Source organism: Saccostrea echinata, unplaced genomic scaffold, assembly GCF_033153115.1.
Source record: "Saccostrea echinata isolate AGI-Se365-2 ecotype Australia unplaced genomic scaffold, CSIRO_AGI_Sech_v1 ptg000002l, whole genome shotgun sequence".
Classification (NCBI taxonomy): domain Eukaryota; kingdom Metazoa; phylum Mollusca; class Bivalvia; order Ostreida; family Ostreidae; genus Saccostrea; species Saccostrea echinata.
In genome coordinates, this window is record NW_026889751.1 from 27,260,695 (window position 1) to 27,285,814 (window position 25,120).

Genomic DNA, 25,120 nt, shown 5'->3' on the forward strand with positions numbered 1-25,120 from the left:
ACATCCGATAAAAGTTTTAAAATGATACCTTATCACTTATATTTACATTTGTGACTGATTTTTAACAAATATTTGGGTACTATGGTTTTAAAACCATGAAATGATTTATTTTTCAAACCTCAACGGTATAAATTAATCGTGTTGAACACGTCGACCACTTATGATCTCACTATGAAATTGCGTCAATCGTTTATGACTAAACTGGTCAGGTGGCGAACCTGTTTATACATATATGTAAATACTCCCTGCTTAAATAATGTTATATAAGGGAAAAATATTTGCAAATGTAAATATGTCTGTGTATAAACATACCTTCGTGCTTTGTTGGATTTGATCACATGACCAACCCGACTTTACACCCCGATGAAAATTTTAAAATGATGATTTCTTAAATATATAAACACCCCCTCTCCCTTACTAATTACTTGTAATTGAATTTATTTTAAAGATGGTGAACTGCTGTTTTGATGTTGTAGTTTTTAAAATTGTTTGTTTTTGTTTTGTTGTTTTTCTTCTTTTTGTGGTCTGTAACAATGCATGTGCATGGACAAATTTACGAATTGAAAGCCAGGGGATGTTATCTAGCATAGATTCTGTACTTGTTTCTGCAATAAAGTTTTACCTCACCGCACTTTTGGGTACAACAATTATTACAAAAACAAGTGCCTGTGACATCTACGGATGCTTGATGTGGTAGTCAGGATACAAGGCAAAACTTGGAGGAGATCCGAGAGCAATTAAAGCCCTCGAAGCTGGTGCATCATCAGCATATAACGTACGTTAAAGTTTCAGCATATAATGCTTAATCATTTTAAGCGATTCTGTTTATTCACATTCTCAAATAAAGCTTAAAATTATTTAATGCTTAGTAGCTGTGGCCAAACTGTTTTTGAAAACACAGATTATTTAACAGCCTGTCATAAAAAGGAACGTAAACTCCTGCAAATATACATGATTTAAAAAATGTCTATTTAAAAATGAAATTCTGACAAAAACTAACACATCTTTTGCAAAAGTAAGTCGCAGGTGTCGTCAATAGCTTAATGAAAAGTAATCAAAGAAAATAAATGAGATAAAAAGAACAGTGATCGATTTCAAAAAACCAATAAACAATACAAATCTGTGAACAGGGGTTGCAATTGAAAAGGAGATGGGTGAACAAGGTGTGCAGAATGCTTCAGATATATAAAAATCATATTCAGTTTGTGAGTATTCAGAGTAAAGTTCTCATTTTTGAAATTTATGAAATTATGACAAACAAAACTTTTCTGAGGAAAATTGTCTCAGCAAAAATTATTCTATTATTGAAAAGATAATGTGGTATTCTTAGGGTTCGAATCCTAGCAATAAAAATCCTGAGTACCATTGAGTCCTTTGAGACTAACACGCTTTTTTTTTCTCTTTTTGAGACTAATACGCTAACCACTACGCTGCACAACTCGTGATGAATTTTGGGATTTAAATTATGATTCTGATATGATTTTTGACTAAATGAACTTCAAGTATTTCTCGGAAAGATACAAAGGTTGTGTCTTAAGGTATAGTTTTTGTTAACGAACAAATGTAATTTTTTACGCAAACTTTGAGGATATTTAACTTTCAAAAAAAATGAGCGAAGACCCACTTATACAGACAAAAAAAAATTCTGTAACAGTTATTATATGAGAAAATGATCTTTTTTGTCGTCTTTGGTTTGTGTATGCTATTTCATAGGTAACTAATTTTAATTTTTGTGAGATTTTTGCGAATTGTGGAGATTTTTCATAAAGTGTACTTTAATGTGTTAGATAAAATATCAAAGAAATTTTTTTAATAATTGAGCTTTAATTTTTCGCCTTCATATTTGTCGCACCATAGGCATTCCGTTCGCCTTGTTCGCCCATCTTCTTTGAAAAAATAAAACTTCTATCCAAATTCACTGGTTAAAATCACATCATATTTTAGTTTTAAAATATCTTGTCTGAAAACTCAGCCATCTTTCTTTTTACATATTTGTCCTAACTTTCAGAAATGCTTATTTCCAAGTTAAATGGCAATAATAATGTTAATGATTCAGTACTTGATAAAAGTTACTTTGCTTTTCAATAAGGACATTAACCAATTTTTCAAATTAAATTTGGGGGTGGTTCGGGAGGTGGGGCTTGTACACGGAGCTATTATTTGCAGTTCCTCTGAATAAATATAAATATTTCTATAAACATTTATTTCTAAGACCTAGACATCAAAGATATAGTATATATAAGGCAACTACCAAGGACGGAGTCCTGACTAAGCCCCTTCTATAAGTAACAATACAAAACGAGGGTTGTCCCAAAATTCCGCAGACAAGCGTAGTTTTGTAGTGTCATAAATTAATGAAACTTTGTACCTAGATTAAACCAACAATAACTAATAAATTTATGGACAAACTCTGAGTAATTACAGAGATATTAATTCTATATCTATTCCATTGAAATTGTATTTATCGGTGAATATCATACTCCTCAGGTGGTTAAATCATCGTATTGACTGAAAACCCCCCCAGCAATAATTGTTTTATGATATGGTTCAATTTTTAAGTGATACGAACTCATTAAGCAGTTCATGACATCTTACTTGTTGACATTTGCCAAATTCCACAGACAAGCGTAGTTTTGTAGGAAACCGGTATTATAAATTAATGAAATTTTGTACATAGATTAAACCAACAATAACTAATGAATTTATAGACAGCACTGAGCAATTACATAGATATTATTTCTATATATCCATTGAAATTGTATTTATCATTTTTAAAGAGATAATACGGCTGTAAAAAATGTCTTCTTTTTTTCATTCAAATTTGCCCAAAATATCGTTAAATTTCGAATTTGTGATAACACTTTGAAAATATATATATCATTATCTCTGATGTTAAAAATAATTCTTTTCTAGTTGAATATATTTATTTAAAGTTTGGGGCATCTGGTCGCGGTGACATAATTTATGACAAATTTGGGAGCGGCCGCCGGGTCTTCTTCCCAACAATCATCAACAAAAGTGGCGACCTCAAGTGGGCTAAATTGTGCACTGGGTAAAGTTCACGAGTGCAGAACGCCACGCTGGGTACAATGGGCCAATATTCCATCAACAATGTTATCAATGTCAAATGAATGGGTCAATATCCCATCAACAATGTTATCAATTTCAAATGAATGGACCAATATCCCATTAACATTGTTAGCAATGTCAAATCGGCCAATATCCCATTAACATTGCTAGCAATGTCAAATACAATATTTTCAATGGGCCAATATCCTATTTACATATCCAGGGAATTTCAATGTTGAAATTTATCAGTGTTTTAAATCAAAGGAAATGCGCCAATTGCGCCACAAGAATTATACAAGTTAACAATAGCATTCGTCCATTTGAGGTGGGGTGGACGATAATGCCACATGCACACAAAAGCATCCGCCACCAATGACTGTCCCAACTATTGGTGACGGTGTCACTTCTCCACCCCACTGATGACCGCCATGTAGAGTTAAACTGATTTATTGCCAAAAGGGGCCTGGACATAGATTTGTAGTTAATATTTTTCAAATTTTCTTGACTTACATGTTGCTATAACATTTCACACGAAAACATATAGAAGAGTGTCCAGAAACTTTTTTTTATCTGAAAATTATTGAAACCACAAATTTCGGAACGCGTTTGGCTGACACATCCTTGCACATTCACAAACGTTATCCTTAATACTCAAGAAAAGTAGAAAATTTTGGTGTGTATTAATGAAAAATATTAAAACTATAACCCAGAAAATCCAGAGTAGAAATGTGAGAAAACAAAACCAACTCAGCAGTATTGTCAATCCGTGCTCAGTGATGTGTGCAGAGTTTAACAACATCTACTGCTGAATTTAGACAAAATATTGTCGGGCTTAGAGAGTTGAATGCACTTCACATGACAGCCTCGATATCGTGAAAGCATACTGGATATTTCTCAAAATATTATATACTTTCAGGGGAAAATATCTATTTTTAAAGACATTTCTATAGACAATTGGGTCATAATTATTCAATTTTTCCTCACTTAAAATATTTTTCTTAATTCCGTAAACAATTTTATTACAGTACATTTATCACTTGCATATGATTTGATGTCCAAAAATTCACATAAGGGATAGGGTTCAGTATGAATAATTGAAAAAGACCGGAATTTTTTTTCAACTTAAAAAATGTGAAATTTACAGATGGACGACTTAATAAGTACAGTACAAACATAATTATATTCTAAAATAATGGATAGTCAAGTACATATGATTATTTTCATAATCTCTCCGACTTTTCAAGATCAAAAAAGGGAATAAGACTTTAAAGGTTAGAAAACGATTCTTTAAATAATTCAATCCAGGCGTGTCAGCACTGTGCAGTTCTGTCCCATTTTGTTATCTACACCCTGCTTTTTTTTTTTTTTTTTAAATATGCTTTATGCTTTTTTTTTTTTTTTAAAAATTCGCTTTGGGCCAGTTATTATTTATTAGGAAATAACCTGCGGGACACATTTATACTCAGTGAATTCTTGATTTATTTTAATTTCAGTATAATTTTGATAGAAAAGGAGTAAAGTGACCGAAAAAAAATGATATAAAACATAAAAAAAACAAGGAAAAAAAAACAGAAAAGAAATAGAAAAATATGATATAAAACATAGAAAAGTTATGTTATGCTATTTATGTGGAAGAACTAACAAAAATATACAAAGCGCCACAGGGGCGATTGAAAGTGTTAAAGTAGTCAACCAGGTCCTGACATTAATTATTATTCTACCAATAACATTATTGCACCCGTTTTGCTCATTGATTGGATATATAAGGCATTATATGAATTGTTCACGATGTCATTGGTGGTTAGATATTAAGCTGTAACTAACAGTGACCAGATTCCTGCTTCCCTTCTACATATATTTCCTGTGTATATTACCCTGATATGTAACCAGCACTGGACTTTCGTTTTGTGAGACGCCTTCTTGCGGAAAAAAATGCATGTACAGAGGGTAGTCGGGCACTATGTTTGTGCCAGGATGGATTTTTCGACTTACCCCCAGATAAAACAGCTGGAGTTGATGGCTGCTTAGGCAAGTAAAGAGTGAACCATGATATTATCATATGATTCAGCGGATTATCTGTTGAGTAATGAAAGACATATTAGTTTTTAATAATTTTTCTTTCTCTTGTTGTCTGATACTAGTAAGATTTTTGTCCCCCCCCCTTTTTTTTTTAAAAAGAAAAAAAACATTGATATTCCATAAATTTGTAAAAAAATATTTTCCTTGCTCGTCTGATCTTATTATAAATTTCTTTAACTCCAAATTTCTTTTTTCAAAGAAAAATTGAGAGAAGAATATGGTTTGTGTTTTGCTCTTGACTCCTTTTAGACCTCTCAAATTAAAGTTATGTGTTAATAAATAAATCGAACAAATTGATTTTTTGGTTGACAGACCTTAACAAAAGGTGAAATTATATATATATATATATATATATATATATATATATATATATATATATATATATATATATATATATATATATATATATATATATATATATATATATATATATATATATATATATATATATATATATATATAACCTTTTCATTTTCTAACTCATTATTCCATGTAAGGATTTCTAAGGATTCGAATTTTATTCTTATTAAAGAATTCACTACTTAACATACATTATTCAGATAACGTTGTAACATCTTGCTTTTAATTTTCAGCTGCCTGACCTTCTTGATATTATTTTTCTTTTTCCACCAAATACAGTATATGAAGTAAGTAAAAGAAATGTGCGAGTGAAAAATGTAAATAATTGCTCTCTTTAAAAACTCGACTTCTACAAACGATATCTTAGGGGAATGTAATGCAATCGGAGAAACAACCCAGTGTCCAGGGAACACGGTGTGTACGCCAGGAGAGACCGGTTTTGGAGAATGTGAGTGTCCCCAAGGAGTTTTTGGGGAACCAGAGTGCATTGGTGATTACTATTAATAATTGATATTTAATGTGTGGCATTTCATATGTTTCCTTTTAAAATTAGAATTTTGTCACAAAGAAACAGTTTTGAAAACAACAATCTGATTTGATTCAGAGCATGCATTCAGTCAAAGAAAATTGTTAACTCATTATTTCATCAACTCTACATTCTTATATTTTCTTAGGAATCTGCGAAACTAAATAACAATGCAATTTCGGTGGAGATAGCTAAAATGGAAAGTGCGTTTGCTTTTCAGAGTTTCAAGGAGAAAGATGCGAAAGTAAGTACATATATTTTTTTGTGTTTTAGTCTGTGATCTTTTTTTTATTTCCCCCCTCTCTTTCCTTAGATTTTTTCCTTTTATAAAGAAAGGCAATTCCATTTGTCAAGATATCATGATATCCAAGACAATGAATTACAAAGTGCTTAGATAAATCACACAATTTTGAACAAGTTTCAAAATATAAATAATGTACGACCATCATCATTTCAATTTTGCTGGCCGTCCATCATTTACATATTAATTGTATATTTTCTTTGGCAGGAGCGTTTTACTTGGTTTGAAAGATATTTATACTGATTGATAAATTTAGAAATTATTATCAAATATATATTTATTATTTCTTTAATCAAAAGCTATTTCCAAGACAACCACCTCTACTACCACCACCACCACCACCACAGAGAGACCCAGGAGGAGAGTTCTGCCGCTTGTGGTGGCTGGGGCCGCCGCTGCTGTTCCGTTGCTAATCCTTGTCCCAGCATTAGCTGGTTCTCTGACTCTGGGATAAAGGGAAAGGTGACATGATCGTCACCAGTAATAATAAAACAAATTTAAAATTATGTGATTGTTTTCATCAAATCCAGCTACACTGGACAAAAGTTTGCATAAACAAACATTTCTAAACTGGAGGGGTTTATCTATACACGAGATTCCGTAGATTTACGGAATCTCATGTCTAGATAAAATCCCTCCATAATGATGACCGATGCAAAAGTTTCCCTGACTGCCATTATACCAGATCATCCTTAAAGGTCATAATATTTAGTTTTCTACATGATTAAGAGCCATTCTCTGTAATGACTTGAACTTTTATATAGGAGCTGTGGCACGCATAGTCTCAGAATTTCTCCAAACTCTCTATGATAAAAGTCTTTGATACCGTAAATTCAAATCAGGCAAGAATTGGTTGCTACGTGTCATGGTTACCATAGCAACATGTTGTAAAGTTTGAAAAATGGCATTTTTTCAACATGTTCAGAGTCCCACAGTTAACGTTTGCAGCAAAGCAAACAAGTGGCAATGACTGTTTCTGAAAGTTGAAGGTCTGATGTCTTAAATGCATGATAAACATGTTTGGTAAATCAACTATAACATACGTAACTATGGAAACAAAGTATTCAAAAGTAATAATTTTGTTCATTTAATTTTATAAAGTCATACACTTAAGAATAAAAACAATTATAGGTTGAAATGCAAGCAAATAATAGACAAGAGATCCTTGTAACATATACCAAGGACAAAATATGATATTTCTCATAGGTTGGCAATGGTTGCCATGGTTTTAATAGCATGAAGGGATTTTAAATTTACTCTCTTATTGTTTTAATCTTATCCTATCTTTTTAAAAAGCATATTTCTATATAACTGATGATCAATTTTTAAAGGCCTTGGTGTGACCCTAATTTTCACATTTCAAAAAATTCAATTTCAATTCCTTAAATAGTGCGCTGCTATGGAAATAAGGCGAAAAAACATGCATAAAAATCTGAAAAATACTCCGTTTCCTTGGATACGTACCCTTGTATGTAGATTCCCAAAACTTTTATGATTGATATATGTGAACAACTAACCTGACTTTTAATTTTGACTACCACCCAATCTCTAACTGGATGCAAAAAGCTGGCACATAGGGTCTAATATTGACATAAAATTAACAAAATCGAACATTTTCTCTTCTTGGTAACCATAGCATCAGTGTTGTATTTTTCAACAACCTGTATCAATATATGATATTCAACTTTAGTTCTATGAGATAAGTACTATTCAAGGTGATTCAAATAATATGTTTCTTGATTAAAAGGTTAGTAAATTCCTAAGGCAGCAAAAAAAAAAAATCACTTTAAACAACTAGTACGTTGTTTCCATGGTTACACTGCAAAGTGACAATTAATCTCAATTTTTCTTATGTTGTCGGTGTTGCAAGGTCCTAAGGATGTATATGTGCCAGTCATGAATTTTATTGTTTTTCCTCAAGATAGTAGCATTAATCCAATCATAGCAACAGATTTTGCATGGGGACACTGTGTTACCATGGCAACCATGAAAGTTATTTTTAGAATAATACTGGCATTACCTAATTACATAAGGTAAATATTTTTCATTGCTTTTCTTAGGTTTTTGATTGAGTTTGATCATGTAACATCTATCATTTGTGAATATTGAGCGTTTTTCAGCATTTTTCAGCATCTAAAATGTATTCCAAATGTGCCCATGGTTACCACTTACTTAGAGATAAATTCTAATAGTTTCTTTATAGCATAAGTGGCAACAAGGTGTCATGTTTTTGGGAGAATAGTGTGTTTCTCTTTCTCAGTCTTTATTAAGGCTTAATAAAGATTTAAAGTAGCTGAAAATCTCAATTTTTTCAACTTTTCTGGCTGTTACCATGGCAACCAAGACACATAGCAACGAAATTTTATTTAATATATCTTTCTGGTGTCAAGTTGTAATAATGGGCAATGTTTCATCAAAATCGGTGACCATGCGTGGCAAAGAAGTTTAAGTGGTTACAGAGAATCGCTATTAATAAACTGAATCCAGCTTTATAGTATGACAGTGAAGTAACATGTATTTACAAAGATAAAAATTATTCACTGTATGTCTCAACATTTGGACTTTGTGCACAACTACATTGTAAGATTGCATGGATTTATATTTACATGAGATTGTATAGTAATTAATCCCAAAGCAAAACAACTGTTAACTCTTTAGTATTCAAGTATTATTTGAAGTAATTTATTTTTAGATCTCAATTATTTACATTTATGCAACCCATAACCTTTACAAAATCATGGTATTAAGATTTAGCTAAAACAACAAAGCAAGCTAGATTTAATTTCATGTCGACCACATGAGTGTTTTAGTGGAAATGACAGGAGTGAGTGTTGAGTCCTTTCATACTTAAAATCTGATCTTACAATGAACTCATAACTTAATATATTTTAATTCTATGTTGCGATCCCAGACTTAAAGAAAAAATAAACTTCAATGGGGTATGTGGTAAAAAAGTATAATTACAGAGTAAATTCTGATATTAAAATGTCCAGTACAGTGTTAAGTGTGATCTCTGGCTACCTAGAGACAAACAATTTCTTATTGACAGGGTAGTATTATTTTCTAAAATCAAGTTACATTCATGAGTTCATTAATTTGATAAATTTGCATTGTCTTGAAGTAATTTCTCACAAACTATCATAGAAGATAATATTATTTTTATTCTAAAATAATTTAAACCACTCATAACTAAGAAAAAATGGAGATAGAAAAAGTGAATTAAATAAGACAGTTTACCTGAACAAAAAAGAAAACGTTTTCACTGATGTACAAAACAGACTGGGTTAGTTTAAGATCTCTCAACAGCAATGACCAAAACATGGAGAAGACTGGCACATAGAAATTGACAAACTCGTCATAAAATTTTAAGGTAAAGTTGATGTTCAGTTAGAACGCCGTGGTGAAATAAGAACATTTCTAAAATTGGGGATGACACCAAGGAAGACTTGAACATCATTTAAGAACAACATTATTGTATTTAATATAAATTTCTATGTAGACGGATACAAATATCTTCCAAAACAATTCTGTCATCTTTGCCTTTATTCACAATAAGCAGAATCCACTGAGAACTAAGTAAACTGTTTGAAGTCTTATCATAAAGTTTATTAACACCAAAAACTTCACTACAGCATGAAGACAACACATAGATCACCAGAATTTGGATTCTCTCCTCTAGTTAAACAACTTCTTGACGAACCAGAGATAGTGATTACCGTAGACACTGGTTATAGACTGCTTTTCAAAGTGGACTGTGTAAATGATGACGAAATCTGGACAAGTGTAACTGATAACACCCGAAAATCTTCAGCATCAATCGAGGATTACTACTCAAGTCAATCACAACAAAGTCAGGGAATTGGCCATATGAAATAGCAGTGGCAAAATGTGGAGATCTTGTTTATATTAATAATTTTGATAAAACTGTGAATATTGTGAAGAACGAAGAGATAGAGAAAGGTGATCAGACTACAGAGCTGGATACCGAAAGGTGTCTGAAGTACCTCCTCTGGTGACCTCCTGGTTAATGCGTTCAGTAGTAATAACAAACAATCAAAAATTGTTCGTTACTTTGGCGCTACAGAAAAACAAACAATACAATTTGATTGTGAAGGTAAACCTCTCTTTCATCTTGTTCATATTTCAGATCCGTGAACGGAACGTCGTGTGTTCGAATCACGGCCGCGACTGACCTAAGTCGATAAAAAATATGTAGAAACTGTTCCTTCGCCAAGCGCTCGGCACTTTGGAGTGAAAGTTGCGGGTCCTTCGGATGAGACCTGAAAAACCGAGGCCACGTGTCACTGTGGGCGTTGGCACGATAAAGAAACCTCACTGCTCAATGGTCCTGAGTGCCGAGTAAAGGTCTAAATTCGAAGCCCTTCAACGGTATATGGTGACGTCTCTATATGAGTGAAAAATTCACTCATATAATAAAACAGCACACAATCAATCAATCATAATTCAGATCCGTAGCTGAAAATAGGAATCTGGATATCTGTGTGTCTGACAGTGGAGCTAAAGCAGTAGCGGTGGAATGGTCAATCAGGCCGGGAAATTGAGATACAGTTAAACTGAACATACTCCTGCTCCGATAAAGGACACATTCTGTCCATTAGGAATCACCAAAGACAGTGAAAGTCATATCTTTATTGTTGATGATAGGAATAATTGTGTCCATATCATAGACAAAGACGAACAATATATCTATTACATAGAATGTGCTCTGGGTAGGCCCTGAGGACCGTCTACAGATACAAATGACAATTTGTTTGTTGTTCTATGTGAAAACAAACAAGTGAAGAAAATCAAATATCTGCAGTAAAAATCAAATCCATCAATTACTACAAATACTATATTCTGTGTTAGTGCTTTTTAGTATTATGCATTTAAAAGTCTGCATGAAGCCCAAATGAGTATTTTGTAACACTAATTATACCCATATTTTTGTATGTTTTATTGTCATCAATTGTTTATTGTATGTGCTAGAAACGCATGTAATTGTGTAAAATAGGGCTATTGAAAGGAAACGGTATCTAGCAGCTAGTGGTCAGTATTTAAACCCCCCCCCTCTCTCTCTCTCTCTCTCTTGGTAGATTTTCTTCAGGAATACTGTACAGATCCTTCTTGATGCGATAATAGATAGTAAGAGAAGGAACGTGCTATTTTTATGCTCGAACTTCTCCAGAACTGTAGATAGAGATACATATATATGTATATTCGCTGTACTCGTATCTTCAATGACATTTTGCACGTAAAGGACTTTGTAATGTTTTCTGTTTAGGAATTGTATATAGAAAGGTATGAAGTTAAGAATGAACACGCAAAAGGCTAATATATAGGTTGTCTTATGTATAATTAAATCTATTTTATGAACTTTTAAAACATTCATATCATTTTTCGAATTTAATATTTTATATTATCTCTTTGTGTTTATGACTGAATTATTTATATTCCTGAAACAGAAGCAAAGATTCCTTTAAAAATTAATAATAATTATACAGCTTTACATTTCAAGAAATATGTAAAACAAGACAAACATTTTAATATTTCTAATAGTCATCAATAATAAAAATTATTACATTCGAATGTATGAGATGCAGTTTGTTAACTGATTAGATTTTGTCTTTTTGGAGATAATAAAATTAATTAATGTTCTTTCTTGAAAATAGGAATACAAGCTTTTAAAAAGATAGGTGAGCTAGCGGTGAAGCCATTATAAATTATATATATTTTTGAAAGGAACAGATTACTTGGAAGAGTCTCCCAATGCCTGCATTGGACTTTGAGAGAGTCGTCCAATATCTGCATTGTCTCTTCTGAGAGTCGCCCAATGCCTGCATTGGACTTTAAGAGAGTCGTAAAATGCCTGCATTGGCTGTTCTGAGAGTTGCCCAATGCCTGCATTGGACTTTGAGAGAGTCATACAATGCCTGCATTGGACCTTAATGAGAGACTCTTCCAATGCCTGCATTGGACATTGAGGGACTCTTCCAATGCCTGCATTAGACCTTGAGAAATCGCCTAATGCCTGCATTTGCTCTTATGAGAGAGTCTCCCAATGCCTGCATTGGACCTTGAGAGAGTCTCTCAATGCCTGCATTGGCTCTCATGAGAGTCGACCAATGCCTGCATTAGACTTTGAGATAGTCGTACAATACCCGCATTGACCCTTTAGAGAGTCGTGCAATGCCTGCATTGCCCATTAAGTCAAAGAGAGTCTCAATGCCTGCATTGGCCCTTTAGATATTCGTGCAATGCCTGCATTGGCCAACGATGAACAAATTCCCTTGACAGAGTGCCATGAAATTCTTGCATTGGCTTTACTATAAAAGGATTTTCAAAATTTTTAAACATTGGTGATTCTTAGCGGGAATTTACAAATAATATTTCACTTTCGTAATAATCGTCACTGCATTGCAAGTTTATTTATTTTCCAAGTGTTCAAATAGATTTTGTATTCCTTTAACGCTAAATTGCATAAGTCTATTACATTAAGAACAATTTCAATTGCATATGTGATTAAGATAAAATTCAAATCAGAATGAGAAGAAAATTACAAAAAATTGAATGAACGCATAGTCAATATTTCCGAAAAGACTTTTATCACATGAATTTGGAAATTGGCAATTTAAACCATAAAATGTATTTCATGATACTTTTGTAATCAAAAACAACTTCCTTCATAAATTCGTTAAATTACATTCGCTCTGGTTGTAGAAGCCAAGATTTCTTTCCATATTACCTAAAACATTGATCTTAAATTTAAAAAAAATAATTAAGACAAATAAAATTTAGTTGAGACTCCATTAAAACAAAGATTTCTGAACCATTGGTTTATTTTGCTGAATCGATTAATTTTTAATAGGAAGTCGGTACTGCACTGGGAATGGGGAAAGGAGTTTCAATTCAGAATGGTCAATCTCGAGTGGGCTTCTTGTCGGCAATGGCATTACTGTGCTGTAAACAATCGTTGTTCACTGTACATAATTCAATATTGAGGCGGAAAATACATTTTTGAAGACATTGAAAATATGTTATTTCTAAATTCATTGAAATACTAGTATTCCTTCCTAGCAATCGCATCCTCTTGGGCCTTTTATGGCAAGGTCGTAAAAACTTATTATCACTGGGTGTTAAAATTTTGTGCATAGTCGGTTCTCATCAGTTAAAGCATTGACTAAAGAAATTTGACACTTTTAAGTAATGTTTTCCTATCTTGTCGGAAAGCCCTGAGAAGGTGGTTGAGAAAAGCTAGGTTTTTAATTATTATCAATTTGAAAATTGTAAGTTGTAAATTTGAAAAGTAACTGACTTTTGCAATCTTGGCATCATAGGCCCTAATTTACTTGTACTTTTTTTTTATACAAGTTAGACGACAAAATAAGGACGTCAGATAATAAGAAACTGACATATGTTATCTTTTTACAGAGTGAATTTGAGTGTGCATATGCTACCAAAATTGATTAACGTAGTTGCTAGCGCTCAAGATCAGGTGGAGTTCACATTATAATTGCTCTTGCTTATTTATTTTCTAACACTTGTTCATTTAAATCGAAGTTGAATAGTCCCACTAAACCAAATGGAATACAAAAGTAGTTTTTTTTCTGCCCTAAAAGTTTTATTTAAATTTTTAAAAGTCCAAAAAATCATTATCTACCAAGAAGAGCCTTTACAAAAATGAGTTGTTTATTCACTATAAATTATTTTCTTTTCTCGCAAATGTAACTGTATTTCAATGAACAAGGAAGGTCGTTCCACTTTCCTGTTTTGTGGATAATTGCCAGGCAATCCTCACCGTATTCATCATTTGGTTCTCCCTGATGCCAATTCGAGAAGTTCAAAGTAGAATTCGTCTCACTCCAGATGAACAAACCTTCATTATCAATATCATTTGCACCAATCCACACTTGTTCAGTAAAATAAGACCACCCTTGGCTTTCTGGAAGTACAAACATGTTTGAATCTACAAATTGAAGATATAAATAATGTGCGTTTAAGCGTTATTTTGGCACATGTATACATAAAGCAATTATTTTACTACTTGGGAAAGTGATAGAAAGCAGGGCCATTTGAATCATTACATACCAAAAATTATAGAACCATTGAAAATAATATCAGACTTTTTTAACGTACAATTTCTCTCTAGCTTCCAAAGCCTTACATTACGAAAGAAAGACAAACAAAATTTTTTCTTTCTTGGAATTCGAAGTATTACAAATGGGGAAAAAATCAGAATACACATCCACTGACAGAAGGGAATGATTTTTCAAGTTATTTTGATGAATTATATTTTGACACATTAAGCTCATTTTAAGAGTCATGCTATCTCCTTAATATCATTTGAATATTTCTTTTGAATTAAATAAAAAAAAACCCTCAAAATTCATTCACCCAGTGTTACAAGCATGATAAAAATACAGACCCATGAGTTTTTCTGTAATCCATGAGTTCTCCTTGGCAGATTTGATCTCAGCGAGGAAGGCCCCATTACTTTCACATTGAAGCTATTTATACATGACAACACAAAGTAAAAACAAAAGAAATGTTTAATGAAAAAAAGGTAAGATATTATTGGTCAATTTATAATTTTTAAATCAGATAAAATTGTTGACTTATTCTGTGGTATATTATATCATTTTTAAATTTATATCCTGTATTTTCAATGCATGTTTATAATTTGATTTTGGTTCCAAAAGAAATTTTTAATAGAAATCAAATAAGTTAGAAAGACTTTTTTTTAAATGAAACGAATATGAAAAACTGTTTTGCTAGCCAATTTCTGCCCACACTATACCTGTGCGTCATGCCAAGACGTTTTTCTATGAGTGAGAAGATAGCAGCGTTCTGAATGATAAAGCCAGCCGGGGTCACATCCTAAAATAGTAAAGGGTTCATTATACGAGGGTTGATCCAATAATAATGTCCCAATGCTATAAAATCTTTGATAATCGAATGTTATCACAAAATTTTAACATATTGATTTTCCCATCTATTTTGATTTTTTTTCTTAAGATTTCATTCACTTACATAAAATACTTATTAAAAAAATATTAAGATAAACACAACGTTAGGTTTTGTCTATCGCTGCACGGCAAGAATTTTACTTACGTCGTTATATCGTTACTTTTCGGCACTTATTTTCAGTTCAATCGCACAATTTATTAAACTTTCATGTGCTTCTTTTTAATAATCTTTACTGCCATTGTAATATACCGCTTTTTTTAAGTTGCTGTATTAATATTATAAACTTTGCCCATATGTTATTTCTAAATTCATTCCGTTTTGGGTAAATCTTAAGGGTCGAGGATAAGCTGAAAATGAGGACCGAAGAAAAACGTCATAAAGACGTCGGTACATTATTGTCGTGCGGCGATATAAGAGACCCAGCGTTGTGTTTCTTTTAATATTTTAAAAAGTACCATATATATCTTAATGAAATTTAAAGGCAAAACTTAAAATAGATAAAGACATTATAAAATTTTATTGATAAGATTAGATTATAAAAGAATTTATTGATAAGATTAGATTATAAAAGAATTTATTGATAAGATTAGATTATAAAAGAATTTATTGATAAGATTAGATTATAAAAGAATTTATTGATAAGATTAGATTATAAAAGAATTTATTGATAAGATTAGATTATAAAAGAATTTATTGATAAGATTAGATTATAAAAGAATTTATTGATAAGATTAGATTATAAAAGAATTTATTGATAAGATTAGATTATAAAAGAATTTATTGCAGGTTTGAGATTACTTTTGGATCAACTCTCGTATTAATCAGTTTGAATCGAAAGCTTTGCTATTGTTGATATTTTTTCCATTCACAACATAACAAGTTTGTGTATCTTTTTTACTTTAAAAACAATAGATTTTATCATTTACAGGAGTAAATTAAATTTAAATTCTTTCTAGCTTTATTGATGTTTATTGACGCTGAATGACAAACTTTAAAGAAAACTTTCAACGGTTCTTTTATTAATTTTCATCTTAAATGATTGGGTTTCTTATATTTTTGCTCCTTATCTTAAACTTTCAAATTTGATTGAATTAAATATTTATACATTCTTTTTTTCCCGCAAAGATTGTAATTAATACAGGTAAATTCCTTTAATGAGGAAAGGATGATTCTCTCTTGAAATCCTACTAAAGATTAGATCGTACTGAGAACTATTACGAGGTGAATTCTGTCTTGGTCAGTCATATTTTTTTCCTGCAATCTATTATTGAATTTTGCTTAATAAAAAAGGGAAAAAACAATGCTATTTTCAAATAAATTTTATCTATATTCTTCCAGAACTGCCAGCCAGGTTGATTATCGTAGACCATTGATTCGTTTGGGTGATTTGTTGGTAGTTTACAGAATTTAGTTAAGCTATTGTAGAAAACTCCTGCACAAACAAGCTTGTTCATCAAGCACGCCATAGTACATTCAATCAGGCCAATGTTCTTCACCTCAGTAAGAAAATCTTCTAGACTCGGTAGAAGGTTGTCATACTCGGAGAGTTTAATCAGCTCAATCGTGTTAAGATTTGTGTTACATTTTACAAAACACTCGCTATAGAGAAAGACTAGTAATTGGTATAAGAGTAAGCGTCGATTTGTACTCTCCTTCAACATGGTATTATATGCGAAAAAACCCGGACCCTTCGGTTGGTTTTACTCTTATCAACAAATACACTGCTTAATACCACCTAATTTAACCGAGAAGTGGCATTATATATGTATCAAAAACAGTTTATTTTCCACTCGTATCGGTGAAATATATTTTAAAACAAGTCAATTTTAGCAAAACACTAGAGTAAATCACATGGGTAAATTAAAAGGGTGGTTAAGAATGAATTAAATATTAGCTTTAACAGCTGATTACAAATGGTTATGAATACTTCTTTCACATATAGAACTGTATCATTTGACAAAGGAAAGGAAGAGACATTATGGATCTAATGAATTTTTTAATAAGCTTCTATGAATGGGAACAATAGTAATTATAAATTTTTGATAAGTTTGAAAAATGGAAGCAGAGACATAAATAAATTATTTTGTCTCTGATGGCAGGGAGAGGAGAAAATGATTGAGAAACATTTTTTTCAAATACATGTGTATTTAGATTTGCAAATGATTTCCGTTATATAACATAATATTATGTGAACAAAGAGTATTTAATTAAGAAAAAGGTATCATTTTTAAACTTTTATAGGAATGTAAATACAGATTGGTCAAAATCAAATCCCATAATCCCCGAAGGGCTTTACGGTAGATTTGATCACGTACCAACCCGTATTAACATCTGATAAAAGTTTTAAAATGATATCATATTACTTATATTTACATTTGTGACTGATTTTTAACAAATATTTGGGTACTATGGTTTTAAAACCATGAAATGATTTATTTTTCAAACCTCAACGGTATAAATTAATCCTGTTGAACACGTCGACCACTTATGATCTCACTATGAAATTGCGTCAATCGTTTATGACTAAACTGGTCAGGTGACGAACCTGTTTATACATATATGTAAATACTCCCTGCTCAAATGTTATATAAGGGAAAAATATTTGCAAATGTAAATATGTCTGTATATAAACATACCTTCGTGCTTTGTTGGATTTGATCACATGACCAACCCGACTTTACACCCCGATGAAAATTTTAAAATGAAGATTTCTTAAATATATAAACACCCCCTCTCCCTTACTAAGTACTTGTAATTGAATTTATTTTAAAGATGGTGAACTGCTGTTTTGATGTTGTTGTTTTTAAAATTGTTTTTGTTTTGTTGTTTTTTCTTCTTTTTGTGGTCTGTAACAATGCATGTGCATGGATAAATTTACGAATTGAAAGCCAGGGGATGATATCTAGCATAGATTCTATACTTGTTTCTGCAATGAAGTTTTACCTCACCGTACTTTTGGGTAAAACAATTATTACAAAAACAAGTGCCTGTGACATATACGGATGCTTGATGTGGTAGTCAGGATACAAGGCAAAACCTGGAGGGGATCCGAGAGCAACTAAAGCCCTCGAAAGCTTGTGCATCATCAGCATATAATGTTAAAGTTTCAGTCATTTTAAGCGATTTTGTTTATTCACATTCTCAAATATAGCTTAAAATTATTTGATGCTTAGTAGCTGTGGCCAAACTCATTTTGAAAACACAGATTATTTAACAGCCTGTCATAAAAAGGAACGTAAACTCCTGCAAATATACGTAATTAAAAATGTCTATCTTAAAATGAAATTCTGACAAAAACTAACACATCTTTTGCAAAAGTAAGTCGCAGGTGTCGGTAATAGCTTAATGAAAAGTAATCAAAGAAAATAAATGAGATAACGAACAGTGATCGATTTCAAAAAACCAATAAACAATACAAATCTGTGAAAATGGGTTGCAATTGAAAAGGAGATGGGTGAACAAGGCGTGCAGAATGCTTCAGATATATAAAAATCATATTCAATTTGTGAGTATTCAGAGTAAAGTTCTCATTTTTGAAATTTATGAAGTTATGACAAACCAAATTTTTATGAGGAAAATTGTCTCAGCAAAAATTATTCTATTATTGAAAAGATAATGTGGTATTCTTAGGGTTCGAATCCTAGCAATAAAAATCCTGAGTACCATTGAGTCCTTTGAGACTAACACGCTTTTTTTTTTCTCTTTTTGAGACTAACACGCTAACCACTACGCTACACAACTCGTGATGAATTGTGGGATTTAAACTATGTTTCTGATATGACTTTTGACTAAATAAACTTCAAGTATTTCTCGGAAAGATACGAAGGTTGTGTCTTAAGGTATAGTTTTTGTTAACGAACAAATGTGATTTTTTACGCAAACTTTGAGGATATTTAACTTTCAAAAAATGGAGCGAAGACCCACTTACATAGACAAAAAAATTCTGTAACAGTTATTATATGAGAAAATGATCCTTTTTGTGGTCTTTGGTTTGTGTATGCTATTTCATAGGCAAATAATTTTAATTTTTGTGAGATTTTTGCGAATTGTGGAGATACTTTAATGTGTTAGATAAAATATCAAAGAAAATTTTATAATAATTGAGCTTTAATTTTTCACCTTCATTTTTGTCGCACCATACACTTGTAGACATTCCGTTCGCCTTGTTCGCCCATCTTCTTTGAAAAAATAAAACTTCTATCCAAATTCACTGGTTAAAATCACATCATATTTTAGTTTTAAAATATCTTTCTGAAAACTCAGCCATTTTTCTTTTTACATATTTCTCCTAACTTTCAGAAATGTTGATTTCCGAGTTAAATGGCAATAATAATGTTAATGATTCAGTACTTGATAAAAGTTATTTTGCTTTTCAATAAGGACATCAACCAATTTTTCAAATTAAATTTGGGGTGGTTCGGGAGGTGGGGCTTGTACACGGAGCTATTATTTGCAGTTCCTCTGAATGAATATAAATTTTTCTATAAACATTTATTTCTAAGACCTACACATCAAAGATATAGTATAAGGCAACTACCAAGGACGGGGCCCTGACTAAGCTTCTTCTATAAGTAACAATACAAAGCGAGGGTTGTCCCAAAATTCCACAGACAAGCGTAGTTTTGTAGAAAACCGGTGTCATAAATTAATGAAATTTTGTACATAGATTAAACCAACAATAACTAATGAATTTATAGACAGCACTGAGCAATTACACAAATATTAATTCTATATATTCATTGAAATTGTATTTATCATTTTTAAAGAGACAGTACGCCTGTAAAACAGCTTCTTCTTTTTTTCATTCAAATTTGCCCAAAATATCGTTAAATTTCGAATTTGTGATAACACTTTGAAAATATATATATCATTATCTCTGATGTTAAAAATAATTCTTTTCTAGTTGAATATATTTATTTAAAGTTTGGGGCATCTGGTCGCGGTGACATAATTTATGACAAATTTGGGAGCGGCCGCCGGGTCTTCTTCCCAACAATCATCAACAAAAGTGGCGACCTCAAGTGGGCTAAATTGTGCACTGGGTTAAGTTCACGACTGCAGAACGCCACGCTGGGTACATTGGGCCAATATTCCAATAACAATGTTATCAACGTCAAATGAATGGGCAAATATCCCATCAACAATGTTATCAATGTCAAATGAATGGGCCGATATCCCATCAACAATGTTATCAATGTCAAATGAATGGACCAATATCCCATTAACATTGTTAGCAATGTCAAATGGGCCAATATCCCATTAACATTGTTAGCAATGTTAAATACATTATTGTTCAATGGGCCAATATCCCATTGACATATCCAGGGAATTTCAATGTTGAAATTTATCAGTGTTTTAAATCAAAGGAAATGCGACAATTGCGCCACAAGAATTATACGAGTTAACAATAGCATTCGTCCATTTGAGGTGGGGTGGACGATAATGCCACATGCACACAAAAGCATCCGCCACCAATGACTGTCCCAACTATTGGTGACGGTGTCACTTCTCCACCCCACTGACGACCGCCATGTAGAGTTAAACTGATTTATTGCCATAAGGGGCCTGGACATAGATTTGTAGTTAATATTTTTTTTTCAAATTTTCTCTATAATATCTTGACTTACATGTTGCTATAGTATTTCACATGAAAATATAATAAAAGAGTGTCCAGAAACTTTTTTTTATCTAAAAATTATTGAAACCACAAATTTCGGAGCGCGTTTGGCTGACACATCCTTGCACATTCACAAACGTTATCCTTAATACTCAAGAAAAGTAGAAAATTTTGGTGTGTATTAATGAAAAATATTAAAACTATAACCCAGAAAATCCAGAGTAGAAATGTAAGAAAACAAAACCAACTCAGCAGTATTGTCAATCCGTGCTCAGTGATGTGTGCAGAGTTTAACATCATCTACTGCTGAATTTAGACAAAATATTGTCGGGCTTAGAGAGTTGAATGCACTTCACATGACAGCCTCGATATCGTGAAAGCATACTGGATATTTCTCAAAATATTATATATTTTCAGGGGAAAATATCTATTTTTAATGACATTTCGATAGACAACTGGGCATAAACATGCATTTTTTCCTCACTTAAAATATTTTTCTTAATTCCGTAAACAATTTTATTACAGTACATTTATCACTTGCATATGATTTGATGTCCAAAAATTCACATAAGGGATAGGGTTCATTATGAATAATTGAAAAAGATCCGAATTTTTTTTCAACTTAAAAAATCTGAAATTTATAGATGGACGACTTAATAATTAAAATCGAATGCTGCATGATTTAAACACTTTTAAGTACAGTACAAACATAATTATATGCTAAAATAATGGAGAGTCAAGTACACATGATTATTTTCATAACCTCTCCGACTTTTCAAGATCAAAAAAGGGAATAAGACTTTAAAGGTTAGATAACAATTCTTTAAATTCAATCCAGGCATGTCAGTACAGTACAGTTTTGTGCCGTTTTCCTTTGCAGTGCAATGGAGGAGTGAGCATCCCCTGCCGACCAGTCACACCCGCCGTGTGCTCCTTGTCATAATCGAGAAATAACAGAAAAATCCGTCGACAATTCAGTGTGTAAATAATGGCCTAACAATTAGTATGAAAAACGTCAGTCAGCATTTGACTCAATGATAAATTGTATTTGCTGACAAGGTCATTGTATCGACCATAGAACTTTCGAAATGATGACTTTAAACGAGACAGCTGATATTCCTGTTTCATCAACTTATATGTCAATAATTTACCTCGTTTTAGAAATTGTACATACGTAGAGCATGCTCTTACGTGTCGAATCAACTGAGAGATATATACCCCGTATGCAGGTGATGAAGGTATATTGCTGCATAAGAAAGGGAAGTGGACGATTGAAAAGTTAAAGTCATCACGTTTATCATAAAGCTTGGTTGTTAGATTACCATTAACGTCTTTTTCAAGTAAAATATCCAAATATGAAACAGATGTGTCAGACTCTGTGGTATATTTTATCTCAAGTTCACTAGGATATATCGTATCGACATAAGAATAGAAATAGCCATTGTTAATTGACAATACGTCGTCGATATATCTAAATGTCGAGTTGAAGGCCACAGCAAGTGTTTTCTTCTTTTCACGTACAAGATTTTGGACAAATTCTGCTTCATATGAATACAAAAAAAAAGTCTGCTAATAACGGGGCGCAATTGGTACCCATGGGAATTCCAATAGATTGTTGGAAGACCTGGTCTCCAAACACCACATAGATGTTTGTGCCAGGATGGATTTTACGACTTACCCACAGATAGAACAGCTGGAGTTAATGGCTGCTTAGTAAAGTAAAGAGTGAACCATGATATTATCATGTGATTCAGTGGATTATCTGTTGAGTAATGGAAGGCATTATATTAATGTTGTCTGACATTAGGAAGTTTTTTTGCCCCACCCTTTTAAAAAACAATTGATAGTCCATAAAATGTAAAAAAAAAATTTTCCCTGCTCATCTGATCTTATTATAAATTTCTTTAATTCGAAATTTCGTTTTTCAAAGAAAGTGTGAGAGAAGTAGATGGTTTGTGTTTTGTTCTTGACTCTTTTTAGACCTCTCAAATTATAATTATGTCTTAATCAATAAATCGAACAAATTGATTGTATGGTTGACAGACCTAAACAAAAGGTCAAATAAGAAATCATACCTTTTCATTTCTAATTCATTATATCATTCCATGTAAGGATTTCACAGGGTTCGAATTTTATTCTTATTAAAGAATTCGCTACTTAACATACATTATTCAGATAACGTTATAACATCTTGCTTTTAATTTTCACCCGCGTTGCCTTCTTGATATTATTTCTCTTTTTCCCCCAACCACAGTATATGTAGTAAATAAAAGAAATGTGCGAGTAAAAAATGTGAATAATTGCTGTCTTAAAAACTCGATTTCCATAAATATTTTAGGGGAATGTGATGATATCGGAGAAACAACCCAGTGTCCAGGTAACACGGAATGTACGCTAGGAGAGACCGGTTTTGGAGAATGTGAATGTCCCCCTGGAGTTTATGGGGAACCTGAGTGCATTGGTGATTACAATTAATAATTCGGTATTTATTGTGTGGAATTTAATATGTTTCCTTTTATAATTTAAATTTCTATAAGCTACAATTTTGTCAGAACGAGGTAGTTTTGGAAACAACAATCTGATTTGATTCAGAGCATACATTCAGTCGGAGAAAATTTTTAACTTAATTTCTTCAAGTCTAGATTCCTATATTTTTCTTATAGGAATCTGCGAAACTACACAGCAATGCAATTTCGGTGGAGATTGCTTAAATGGAAAGTGTGAGTGCTTTCCAGAGTTTGAAGGAGAAAGATGCGAAGGTAAGTACATAACCGTATATTTTTTCGTGCTTTTAGTCTGTGATCTTTTATATTTTGCTTGGTTTCTCTGAATTTTTTTCCCTCTCTTTTCTTAGATTTGTTCCTTTTTTTAATAAAGGCAAATCCATTTGACAAGATATCATGATATCTACGACAGTGAATTACAAAGTGTTTAGATAAAATACACACTTTTGAACAAGTTTTAAATCATGAATAGTATATGACCATCATCATTTCAATTTTGCTGGCCGTCCATCATTTATATATTTAAAATTGTATATTTTCTTTGGCAGGAGCGTCTTACTTGGTTTGAAAGATATTTATACTGATTCATAAATTTAGAAATGATCATCAGATTTATATTTATTATTTTTTTTAATCAAAAGCTATTTCCAAGACAACCACTTCTACTACTACTACTACTACCATCACCACCACAGAGAGACCCAGGAGGAGAGTTCTGCCGCTTGTGGTGGCTGGGGCCGCCGCTGCTGTTCCGTTGCTAATCCTTGTCCCAGCTTTAGCTGGTTCTCTGACTCTGGGATAAAGGGAAAGGTGACATGATCGTCACCTGTAATAATAAAACAAAAGTTATGTAATTGTTTTCATCAAATCAAGCTACACTGGACAAAAAATTTGCATAAACAAACATTTCTAAACTGTTTTAGTCACTATTTATTCTCAAGGGTTTCCTTTCATATCTATGAGAGTAGAGAGAGATCGCAGGAAAAAACAGCAACAAAAAAAGGATATATTTATATAGATAAAGATATATATGAACAAAAAGAGGCTTAGTCTTAAAACTCTTAAACAAAATTTCTTCGAAGTAAAGAAATTTCCCCTAACTATCTGAAAATTGAATTAGAAAAAAGTACAGTTGTTTTCAGGAATGTTTTCAAATTGATAGCGGAGTATTATATTTACTTGAAAGAACGCACGCTTCTCAAGCATTACCATCCAACCACTAGACTACCACGATGGGTTCGTGACTTCATTGTCAATGCAAGTCCTCATAATTATAATACCAAGCAAACCTTTATAAAACTGATGTGTTGGCTAGGTAAATCACTTGATAAATCTGACAGAAGAATGACTATAGTACATTTTAACTCCCTTCCTATTTAATAGTTTATTATTAACATTCATTTTTAAAAATATTTTATCAGGAAAACTGTGCACCATATGCCAGGGAAAATTATATCTTACTAAAACGTCCCCCCACACAGAAATAAGATATCTGCACTCGTTACATTTACACGTGAATATGCTGGACACTAAAGATGCTGATTTAATATAAATGTTTAGAATTCAGTTAAGCAAGTGAGACTTCAGAGTGATCTGGATCAGGCTGGATAACCAAACAAATCTACGGAATCTCTTGTGTAGATAAACCCCTCCATAATGATGACCGATGTGAAAGTTTTGCTGACTGCCATTATAGT

General features: G+C 32.2%; 1 protein-coding gene and 1 long non-coding RNA gene across 2 annotated transcripts; both read left to right on the forward strand.

Moving 5' to 3' along the window:
• The first annotated feature begins 6,202 nt into the window (after positions 1–6,202).
• LOC133202210 (uncharacterized) lies at positions 6,203–6,841 on the forward strand. The gene is made up of 2 exons (XR_009723218.1): positions 6,203–6,278; positions 6,635–6,841. It is a non-coding gene; the product is annotated as an uncharacterized LOC133202210 (long non-coding RNA).
• A 15,810-nt stretch (positions 6,842–22,651) lies between these two features.
• Positions 22,652–24,258, forward strand: LOC133178206 (protein cueball-like). The gene is made up of 4 exons (XM_061312955.1): positions 22,652–22,688; positions 23,258–23,380; positions 23,583–23,678; positions 24,065–24,258. Exons 1-4 carry the CDS (start codon positions 22,652–22,654, stop codon positions 24,223–24,225), a joined length of 417 nt encoding a protein of 138 aa, XP_061168939.1. The 3' UTR covers positions 24,226–24,258.
• The last annotated feature ends 862 nt before the right edge of the window (positions 24,259–25,120 follow it).